General features: G+C 42.5%; 1 protein-coding gene across 5 annotated transcripts in view; it reads right to left on the bottom strand.

The window, feature by feature from the left end:
- Positions 1 to 11,058, bottom strand: part of SREBF1 (sterol regulatory element binding transcription factor 1) — a 98,655-nt gene extending 87,597 nt beyond the window's left edge. For 3 of the 5 annotated variants that reach the window (XM_078665203.1, XM_078665201.1, XM_078665204.1), the window contains exon 1: positions 10,709 to 11,033. In XM_078665203.1, the coding sequence (XP_078521329.1) occupies positions 10,709 to 10,865 (157 nt within the window). In that variant the 5' untranslated portion in view covers positions 10,866 to 11,033. Of the gene's footprint in view, positions 1 to 10,708 lie in introns of all 5 variants that reach the window. The other 2 variants (XM_078665202.1, XM_078665205.1) reach the window with 1 other exon arrangement.
- Between the last annotated feature and the right edge of the window lie 1,170 nt (positions 11,059 to 12,228).

The raw sequence follows: 12,228 nt of genomic DNA, 5'->3' as shown, positions 1-12,228 counted from the left end.
TATGGCCCTGATCAATTTCCTTGTCGTCCCTTTCATCTTAATAAACTACTAACTATTTCAGTGTGACCCCTGACTGCACACTAAACTGAACAATCTTCTTTATCTTCTAGTGTTATCCCCTTTCCATGTCGACTCGATTTTTCATAGACACCCTCAATTTCACTGTCCATTGATTTCTCATATTGTCACCTCCTGATTTCTTTCATTGCTTCCCCGGCATTAGCGATTTCACTTTCACTGCCACCCTTTAGTGTCTTTTTTACCATCCCTACTACCTCTGCTCTCACAGTCAAGTTTTTGAGATGAGTCACTTTATGTTTTGCGTGTTAGAAGAAGCTGCCAAAACTTCACTGTGCCCATGCTCCTGCCAGCACTTCTACATCCAAAGAACATGGCAAAGTTCATTCCTCAGCAAACACAACAAGATGATGGACGGTGTGCTTCAACTTTTCAACCACTCGCCCCCAGTCAAGAGATCTGGGTTTAATCCATCATTTTTTGCTCACTATGACACCCAAATTAAGACCTAGCATATGCAAATCAGTCGTGGCCCTGCTCCTGGTGGGAACAGATCCAGCCCGAACTGCCTGGCCAGGTCCTCCCTGGACCAGAAACAAGTATCCCGGGACCGGTTTTGGGGTATCACCTCTCACCAGCCAGGTTAGCTTGAATCCAGTGGCACAGCAAGCAAGGGACCCACGTCTGGGCATACCCTTGGCCACTTAGGGTGAACATAGTAAACAACAAGATGATGGACAGAGTGCTGAAACTTTCAACCCTTCACCCCCAGTACTTTCCTTATCAGTTTGACTGAAAAATCGAGGAGAATCCAACCACATATTCCAGCTTTGCCAATGGGTGGCCACAATATAAAGAAAATATGTGAATGTAACACTCGCCGCAACACGTACAAGGATATGGAGGTGTGTTCCTTAATGTATCAACACCAAGAAACAATAAGGTTTATATCGTGGTTTATAAATACTCAAATTAAACTAAATTATGGCTCTTGGAAATAAAAAGCAATGCATTACAAAGGCAGTTGTACTTTTCATCCACAATGCATTATAGTTGACAGTACTGATGTGGGTGTTTGGGTCCAACATATCTTAGAGACAAGTGAGGTAGCTGGGAATGCAGAATAACGTGCAGACTTCTTGAAAAACCAAAGACAAAGAAAAGTAAGACTAGAAATCAGATATTCTTATGCTTGGCCACAGATTGTGCAATCAAACCCAGACCACATCAGCCTCAGACCTAACCTCTTTCCAAAAGAACTTGGAGACTTACATCTTAAAAATATACCTCAAAGTCTAGCATACCCTGATATTTATCTGCAGTGTGGCTTGTTAGCTTCTGTTCTTATTGTTCTTTTGTTACAGATGCCTGTTCCACTTGTATCTCTTGTTAAACCAGTCTTTAAAGCACCACTCTGCCCACCAAGCTATGTCCACACTCTAAAACAATACACATAAAAAAATAATAAACTACTAAATCATACCATGGAAGTTACGTTGTCAATGCTTAAGCGCTTATCCCACCAATGTCAATGAATGTGGGCTCTCTTGGGAAGGCAAGGAAAAGTTGCTAGCCGTGGGACTCCAATTGCAGTTCAAGGAGACATTCAGCTTAAAAGACCGCAATTGCGATTGCAAAGGAAGGGCGTTATTCCAGACTGTTGTGTAAGAACATAACACAGACATGTCTAATTTCGCAGTGGTGGGCATACTGCAGGTTAATCTGTGGGGATGGTATCCAGTGGAGGGTCTTAGCAATGATATGTAGAAAACACACCTATTTCTGCACTGCTCGTTTCATGGCTGCTATGTGGCTCCAGATCCCATCAGACATCACTTGGCAGCTACACCAGCTTAACTATTTTATCAGATTACATGGAAGATAACTCTGGTCAAAAACAATTTCAGGGGACAGATAGAGGTCATTGCCCCATGTTAAAAATGAGACATTCAGATGGTCCTTACATTTGACCTCAAATCTGCTTACAAACACAGACCTGTGTCATAGCTGCGGCACGTCGTTGTAATACGTAAAAATGCAGACTTCAAACACACCTTTTGCAGTACCTCATACTCCAAAACATAAACTACCAAAATATTCCACCAGCACACAATCAAGAACTTTCCCAAAATAAAAGTCAAAATGTTTGTATGAAGATATTTTTTGTGAGGTGCAATTGTTTTTGCATGTCCATATTCTGGAGTCTATGTATTTGCGGAATATGTTTTAGCAGTCTATGTTTTCACATGGAACATATCTCATAGATAACTGCAGGAACTTCCTCCAGGCTGACTGGTCCCCATTTCTCACTGTTAAATTTAAAGGTCTGTCGGCAAAAGGTATTATTTCTTCCATACATGAGAAATCAAAACTTATGTCACATTAGCGCAATTGTTCGAAGGACAGGAATATCATTGAATTGTAATATCATAGGCAAAATAGAGAGGGACCAAATACCGAGAGAGGTAGAGGAAGAATAGATTAACTATTCTTAACTACATCTACATACTTTAAAGATATATATCATTAAGGTGCATATATTGTCATTGAAATTGCATTTCTATAGTGCTTACTACCCTGACAAGGCATTCAAGCGCTTTATGCCGGGCAGAACACTGCTCTGGAACCCAAGGTTAGTGGTTAGTCCAGTGTTATTAGTTAGTGTGAGTGATTGGGACTAGTATTGTGTGCTTAAGCAACCCATTCCATGCAGTCATTCCAGTTTCTTTATGGCGGACTCAATTAATAGGGGTTAGTTGCAATTATTAGCGGGGTGTGAGCTCATGTCATTGGTTGGTTGGTGGGATTAATAGTTGAGTTAGTGGAAATTAGGTATTGTTAGGTTGCATAGGTATGACTCAGAGAAAGGAGGAGAGATTGTGATCTTGTAAATGAGTTGTGGACAGTTTGCAGAAATACAATAATAGAGAATAAGGCAAGCATGCGTGTGTCAGGGTAGGTTGTGCTCAGAGAGAGGAGGTATGCAGAAGAAAGGAAGGGAAGAAGAGGGGCATTTAAAAGAGAAGAAACAAAGGACACAAAGGAGAGGTGACAATCAGAAGATGAGCATACAGCTTGAGGATGCAAAATGGTAGAAAGAAACAACAACATTATATACTTGGCTCACATGACGAGAAACATCAAGAGCTTTTCGGCTGTAGTCAGAGTCAGCAGATCGCAGAAGTGTGAGAAAATACATGGGAAACTACATACAGATTGAAAAGGAAATGTTGTAAATGCTGAAGTGGATGTCTTCTGGTGTTCATCCTCAGAGTTGGCTCCAAGTATTAATTACAAAGCAGAGGGGGGCCCATTTGAATACCCGAATGGCAGTTCTCAATGAGTTACTGGATACGTTCTAGAAATAGAGGAACTGGAAGAACTATGGATTTCATATTTATGGCCTCCTGATAAGGACACAAGTCAAAACCAAGCCCAACCGATGAACAAATAAATGACTGACCTCTCAAAAATGTTATTCCGGCAGAAAGGAGCTTTCCTTTCTTCTTACTTTATTAAACACTCCTTTTATATGCATGTTCTCCACCCAATCCGGATATAGAGTTAAGAACAGAAAATCTATACATACTTACCTTTCGATAATCTGTCAACAATATTAAGTTCCTACGATAATCCCTACTCGATATTTAGGAGGTACACTTATTAGCGCAAAGTCTACAGAAGTGGGGGCAAAAGCAAACTGTACACAAGCAAGCCTCTGGAAAGAGTTCTTGGTATTAGGACAGTAATTTTAAGGCTCCAAGAAACGAACGCCATCTTTGTGACTTCAAGGTGTCCTCTATCTCTTCGGCTTCCTGTATACCATCAATAACACGAACACACTTGCGAGAGTTCTGTTTGTTATAAAGACTGGTGCTGGAACACGGTAGAGTTTCCACATAATGCCAAGTCATGAGCACACCCGTTTTCATTACTACCTTCCATTTATCATATCAATGCATTCTGAGACCTACCTTCTTGGTCTCGTCCATTTGAACCTACCAAACATGGAAACAAAGATGTGCAAAAGTTCAGCCTTGGACAGCAAAAGAGGTGTTCTCTTGATATGATAACACTAATCGAGTGAGGCGATAAATATAGCTGTCACAGGTTCGCTTCTTAGTATATTGAGGAAGTCCACTTTAAAGTAAGCACCTTAAACAACTGTCACAGGTTGGAGCCGCTTTGACAGACCTACCATAAAGGTCATGCATTGATTGGGGGTGCAGTCTGGTCAAATCTTACATCCAAATTCAGCAGATTTGACACCCAGAGACAAGCGAAAGGTGGTAGTTTGTGCTGAATGGGACTTCAGCTGCCACTTTTCATACATTTCTACCTCTTTCACTTTGCTTCAGTGGAACTAACTTGACTAATACCCGATAACTATTTGTCAACATAGAGTCTACGACTGTATACGCAGGATCCTTCTGACATAAAGCTTTTTGGCAACCCTAATGAAGTTCCCAAGAGTGCCCAAAGATCATTTATTTTGCACACATGTTTCGAACACTGTTGAGTTTCAAGATGCTATCTATCGGCTATGTGTTACAGTTCGCAAACCCGAATAAAACAACATTACAGCCTTGTCAGAACGAGTAAGTGTTATATAAATTAAATTTACAATTACATAACTTACAGCCAGTAAAGTGTGAGTCATTTCCCACTGCAATAGGTGATGCCCATAGGGCCACAATATGGATTCCCAGGTACGTCCAACTAGCCTGCCATACTTCCCAAGCCAGTAAATAGACCATTAAATACAGTAGAATGGGCAGAACTTAGATACAACGGTAGTGCAACAGGACGAGCTCCCTAAAGAGCAAGCGTTTACACAAACAGAGTGATATTTGCAAATGGAAAGACATTTGCAGTCTTAAAAGCTGATGTAAAATACCAGATTTTGTATTTTACTTAGAAACGACTGGAGGAGCCAGAGATAAATAATGCCGCAAGTAAGAAGAAATAATGCTGCAAGTATCACAACGCTGGTTGTCCACTTAGTCTCCTATCCCATGTGATGACAGCGGTGTGCATAGTCGAATTGTTATGATGCGTTGATGTAAATGTATAGATGGCATGTAAGCAGCGGCATGCCTACGGGTTTTGACCATCGCCTGGGGAAGCACAAAAGCATAATTTATTTAGTCTCTGACTCTGCCTTTGATGTTGCAGTATGACATAACAAAAATACATATATGTCTCACCTGGTGGTGTATAGGCATTATTTTCTTTCCCCCAAGTGTGACGGCCATTATAGAACCTATTCAGTGTCTACACCATGTCTTTCGTTAACAATACTCCCACAATACCTACCACTGCCCTGTTTCAATTTTGCCACTAATACGTTATATTTACGAACAGTTTCATTTAGCACAGAGAAGACACACTGAGAAACAAGAAGGGTTCTAAGGAGAACAAAGCCAATGCTGAGACCATTAGGGTCATTACAACAGATGACCATAATACTGAGAAATTGGGCAAGATACTCAATAGGCACTGGGGTTTATAGACTAATGATTCCCTTATGCCTAAATGACACCGGTATTACATTTAGACAAGGAAGGACCCTGGGAAATATTGTGAGTTCTAGCTTTCCCACTACTAGTCAGGCTGACAATTGGTTGACTCGCTCCAACAAAGGTTTCTTTAAATGTAGGGACTGTAGTTTTTGTATATTTGCTGAAGATAGAAAGCAATATTTTCAATACAGTACAATCGTCAAATATCAAATACATATCCACATGACATGTTCCACTAAATACACTGTATGCAGGTGTGGTGTGATTTATGTCGGTAGCACTGTTAGACCACTTAGGGAGCGAATTCTGGAACACCTTTGAGCAATCACAGAGTGAGATAATAGGTATTCCACAGCGCTGCCCTGCTCAATCCGGCCTCGCCGAATTCCAGGATAGACCAATTAAATTTCATGGAATACGCCATATTGCAATGGACTTCAGACATAGAAATATGGCATTGACACCATGTAGAACAAAAGCCTTGTGGATTTTAAAATTAAAAGCAATTGAACGAGGTTTCAATATGGATCAAGATTTTTTGGAGGGAGTAATATGGGGTGATATAGGGCCTCGTAATCAACCTATGTATGAAGAATAAACTACAAGGTTATCATTAACGAGCTGTGGCAACTACATGAAAGATTGACTTATGTTGTACCAACTGAGGTACACTGAATCAGTACATATATTCATTATAAGGTAATTTACTTTAAATCAATTTATTCTGATGGGATCATTTATGGAATTTTTATCTTGAAGACTAGATGGATATGGTACATCATATGCTCTTTTGTCAAGAGGAAACGCATTTGGAGTAAGCTGCGTTATTTACTGCTTCCAATATAGTGTTAAATATACACTTATTCAGACCTCTTTTAATTACCTTTCTCCTCATACTGATCGCTTCATGATCATTTTGGTTCAAATATATACATTTTAAATTGATAATACAAAGATACCAGCACACTGACTGAGGGAGTACACTTGCTGTGGATGTTAGGTCCATAATTTACATTTGCTCTTGGCCGGCTTTCAAGTTTATGTTTCCATGTTTTACTATGGGTACTTTTTGATTCACTGTTCTGCAATATGTAGTTTATTGGATATTATATTTATAATGGTAGCAACGTATTAGGGACCTAGCCGGAAACACGCTTTGTATATTTAATTTCATTATTCTCTTCCCCATTATGACATGGCTGACACGGATTTACTTGATTGAGCTAGGCCATGTTAGTTTCTGATCCTACCTGGGTATAAGATTGTGCCTAGACAGGACTCCGTGGACACACACTATTTCAGGATGAAATAACCACCAGGCTGTAATACAGGGAGTATTGCCGCTTATGTTTCTTTGTCCAAGATCCTGTATTTTTGGGAATAATGGACATCCATGGGTTACACTATGTGTATTTAATTATAGAAGTTCTGGTAAAACTCTGTGGCTCACATCATAACCTCGTTTATACTTGAGCTGCAAGAAGCATTCGCAATATAGTGATAGGGCCTTATTAAAACACACTCCATGTGAATTATGGTCATAAAATGTTTTTGGGGTTTTATATCACTGGCATTTGACACTAGAACTAAGGGGTCTTTATATGAAATATATATTTCAGATTGGAATTGCTGCTCTTCAATTGATTATTCATGTTTACTCCGCTGCAAATCTCATTGTGGATGTGAATTATGCAAGTGTATGTAGCACAGACGTGTTGTTTCTAATGTGATTTTTCTCACTTTAGGGTTTTGTGATCACCTGATGTTAGAAACTACACAAATATGGCATCAGAGCTGGCCATGTATATCAATTGTGGTTATGTATGTGTTTTTGAGGGACACAGTTTGGGCATGAACTGGATTGAGGTGGCTTGTGGGATGCACATGTGTAACTCGTTATCATGTTGCCAAAATTCGTTTTTGGTTGACCTATACATAATTTATTTCTCTTATTTTAGACCACAACCTTGGAACCTAATTGACATTTCATTGGGAGAATGCAATATTGGGGCATTTATCTTTCAGACACAAGGTGCGCTTACTTTCCTTTTATTGATTTTCTCCGTCCCTATTCTTACTCAAACTTAGCTTGACTACTTACTCCAAATGTGTTGCCTCACGATTATTTATGTAGCTTTCTTTATGGGCCCTGTAGACAGTCAACATGTATAGTTATTTTCAATGCATTACCTTCCCATTTTGAAATGGGCTGCAATCTATTTTTTGTAATTATGCCAGCAATCTATTTTTTGTAATTATGCCACTGTGGTTCATAACATCTAAGTTAAGGTCTAATGTTTTACATATGATGCCACATTAGGGTCCACCAATTCATGTATATTTTGTAGCCTGGGGAAGCCTAGGCGATAAAGCTGGACGAAACATGTGTTGGCCAGAAGCCCTTGGATGATGAAGGAAGTGTAATAAAGAACACTTGGTAGAAGACTTTTTAGGAGATTCAACACATGTTCTTTTGTGTAATTTCAAGGACTTTATTTAGACAAGACCCAATGGGTGACCTAGACATTTACATAATAAATTTCATACATAAATATTGGAAAGGACTCAAATACAGTTCTTGCATTTCGCATTGCTATCCTCTCTAGATCACTAAAGTACCTGCTGAGACCAGATTAACAGATATAAAAATAAAGTATACGGTAACCCAGGATAAAGGGCGGGGCACTGAAGTGCATTAAGCTACTGCATGCCTAGGCGCTCGTGCCGTGCACAGCCGCGTGGGAAGAAAACATGGCCGCCCGTCAGTGAACCCTGTTAGAGCAGCTCAGGGAATGAACGCTAGTAACCCGGTGACGTCACGGGCTCTGGGGACCGAGGGGCGTGGCCTCGAACAAACACAGCTCAGCACTGGCGTGGAGCCGCGAGGCGAAGCTCGCGACCCAGGAAACGGCCGTTTCTCCGACGCTGAGCGGCAGGCGGGGGACATTTTGTGGCACTGGCCTTTCCCGTTAAACTTCGACAGTAAATCTGCGCGAAATCACGCCTTGGCTGGCATGTCTTAGGGCTGCGATGGCATCTTCAACGCGAACGAATGTCCTGACCTTGTGCTGCTGGGAGACTTTCTGGGAGTATTTGACAGAATTATATTTCACTGAAAAGTGCATGTAGAGCAAAATTGGGGACCTAACTGCCAGTGTGTGTTAGAGCCTGGAAGGGGGACGACCATATTAGAACAAAGGGCACACCAAGATTCATGCTTGCAGGAGTGGGAGGGCGCGTTATTACAGACTGAGGAGTGGAAGGCACCAGGTAGGAATGAATACACACCCCAAGGGGTGGGGTATAAAGCTTCTAAACCATTAGAAGTTAGGAGATTTAATCCCATCCTGGGGCAGGAGAAGGGTGAGCTATATAAACCAGCCAGGCAGGGCAAAGGACAAGGAATGTCTGCCAGGGAAAGTTTAAGATGTATGCCATGCATTCAGGCAAAGGTGATAAAATATGTAACGAGGAACAAACCCAGCATATGAAAATTCAGGTATATGATGCCATCCAGGAAGTGTGATCCCACTCATTCAGAGAAAGAAATGGACTATAATACTTTTTGTGACAGAGAAGGGATGATTTATAATAGCCTTCAGGGAGAAGTGAGAATGGGTGAGATTTGGAACTCACTGGAATTATGCGGCAGGAGAGGGCTAAATTATGAAGCAGGGTTGGTTAAATTACGCGGCAAGAAAAGGCAAATTATGCAGTATAATGCAGCACGTTTGGTACTACTATTACTTCATTTTTTCGTCCTTTTTATTAAACTTAGTAACACAGTATTGTCATTGGTTCCACCCAGAGCACAAGTCCTAAAAAAAGAAGTGGGGGGACGATGACGTCACGACAGGAAGTGATGTCACGAAAGGTGGCTTGCACCATCAGACTCATTGCCTCCCCTCGCTCACCCCTTACATGCGATTGCATCAAAGAAGCCAGCAGCATTCTGAATGAGCTCCAATCTCGCCCCAGAGAGGCCAAAGAGTGAATGTGTGGCTCCATTTCCTCCAGTTATTGAGCTCCCAGTAAAATAAGTGGGGGGACACCGTCCACCCGCGTGGTACCCCGACTCGAGCCCTGGTTCCACCTCATTGACCAGTAAACCTTTGCAACGGGCCTTCCTCTGTGCGGCAACACGTGACACTGCATTTTAGTAACTTTTGAACCGTTTGAGCTAGAAGTTATTCTTATGTTTTGTTAAAATCAGCAGATTGTGCAGCAGATGATGCATTATGAGGCAAATGCGGGAAATGTATAATTATGCGACAATCTCATAATTCAAGTGGCCCTGGATTTAATACTATGCAAGAAGAGGTGGCCAGGCCACCAGGGGAAAAAAAGCACGAGCAAAACATCTGGTAGACGGTGACTACAGAGGCGGTGCAGTCGCATTCTGATAGAGATTGAAAAGGAAAGTGGCGCCTCGTATACATAGAGCAAGGATGGGAGGTCGTTCCTTTAGACATCATGCCAGCAAAGACTGGAATAACCTACCCATCGATTTGAGGATGGAGCCGTCTGAAACCAGGTTCAGACAGAGGCTGAAAACCAACCTCTTCCCCAAGCTAACTTCAGCATAGCAGGCCTGGCTCTCCTTCTGGGTTCCAGCTGATGAGATGTAGATAGGGCTGTCAGCGCGGGGACGCACTGTTCTTTGTGCAACCATGCGCTTAACAAATGTCATTAACCTAACCTAACCATAAAATCACTTAGAAGAAAGGTCTGTGGACAAAATCCGATATAACTTGAAATGCAGATTTTTTTATTAACGTCCTTGCCTTCCAGAGTAAATCATGTCTCTTCACACGTTTAAAGCCACCCCACTTCTGAATAGGAGACATGGGGATGGGCAGGGGTGTTCGTACGAATACCCTTCCCATCTTAAACCAAACCTTCCCAACAGCAGAATACAGGCATTTCTGGAGTAATCATAGCTCATGTACGTGCACCAATCTATGTTTACTTTATGGCGTCACTGAGAGCCCAGAAGCAGTCTCCAGTCACATGCAGCTCTATAGCCTATATGACAGAAATGTAACAAATACATAAAGCAGGAAAATCGTGTAGAAATGACATCAACTCATTAAACATACGTAAAGATGTGACATGCATCCCGGAGGAGGAGGGGCAGAGATAACTAAGTACTGGGGCCAGGTACTCACCATCTATGTCACTGAGCAGGGCGGTGTCGATCTCATGGGGGTCGCTGAAGGCGATCGAGGGATCCAGCCCCTCGAGGGAGGGGTCCTCAAAGACCATGCTGTCCATCCCGACCCCCGCCGGCCCTCTGTCACTCATTATTAATGAATAGTCCCCCATCCGGCTATCTCCCCATGCACTTGGCAATCGAGGGTCGCCTCAACCTGTCCCCCGGAAACGGCACGTGGTTTCTCGTTGTTATTATTTTTTGCCCCGGGTAGGGTAGCTGAAGGTTACCGGCTTGGCATTCTCCACCTCGCAGGTCTGTCTCGTGAAAAGTTGTTCTGTAAACTGGAAGATCAAACCTGCTGCCTAGAGGGGAACCGAGGGGCGGATCCCAAAAAGAGTGGGTGTGGAGTGCCCGCCCCTATTCACTGAGTGGCAAATCTTGTTGTAACCCCTCCTCCTCCCGAGACCAGCCCCTTAAAATGTGACAGAGCAGCTGCGATAGAAGCCAGCATACACAGTAGCATTCAGGAAGCCGGCGTGGAGGCAGGCAGCTAGGCGGTTGTTTATCTAGGCTTTGTATGTTTTAAGGGACGGGGCGGGCAACCTATTAAAGTAAAGAGCAAATATTTTCCAGTTGCTGCTTGTACTTGTTACAAACACGTTTGACTTTTTTTTTATAACTCTTTCAATAAGTTGCCGTGGTAATATGGGTTTGGAGGGGAGTAGAGGCTCGAGGATGTAGGGGAAGTGCCAAATAATGATGGGGTTTGAATGTATAGAGTGGGATGTTTGAAGTGAGGGGATCGAAAATTGTAGGGTAGTAGTTATATAGCGCTTAAAACCCCCATGTGGGGCGCTGAAGTGCTTGGAGGCTACTCAGCTAGCCCTCAGCGGGTGGACTTACAGAAAGAGCAAGTCTTCAACTTCTTACAGAATTCAAGACGAGAGGAGGGGGCTGTAATACATTTTTTTTGCAGTTTTATATAGCGCAAACTCGACTCAAAGGTATTAGAGTGCTTTACATGAGCACCACTTACATTACACAAGGATACATTCATTTTTTGGTAGACACGGATAATAAGTGATTTACCCAGAATCACAGGATGTTGAGCCGCCGTCGAGACTCAAAGCTGGTTCCTCAGTTGCAAAGTTGGCAGCTCTGCCCCTTATGCCACATCCTCTGAAGGTTATTTTGTGTTTTTGGAGCAATGTACGAGAAGGCCTGACCTCCAGAACTGCTTCTGTGGATGTGTGCTAGTATGAGCCCTGCTGAGCAGAGGTGCCTGGGGAGTTGGCCCAAATGTATGCAGCTGTTGTGGTAGTCTGGGCCTGAGTTATGGAGTGCTTTGTGTGGGTGAGAAGCTTGAATTGTGCATGCATCAGGAGCCACTATATTGTGTAGGGTGTGTGGTTGGTAGGGCGTTGTATCTGTTTTTCATCCTATGTGGAAGTGTTTCCAGTCGTGCATAATGACCAGTGAGATGCAGTTATCGTGTTATGGGACGCATTGCTTAGCGGTACAATGGACGAAGAA

Source organism: Lissotriton helveticus, chromosome 10, assembly GCF_964261635.1.
Source record: "Lissotriton helveticus chromosome 10, aLisHel1.1, whole genome shotgun sequence".
Classification (NCBI taxonomy): Eukaryota; Metazoa; Chordata; class Amphibia; order Caudata; family Salamandridae; genus Lissotriton; species Lissotriton helveticus.
The sequence above is the reverse complement of the archived record's forward strand: the minus strand, read 5'-3'. Positions and strand labels throughout refer to the sequence as shown.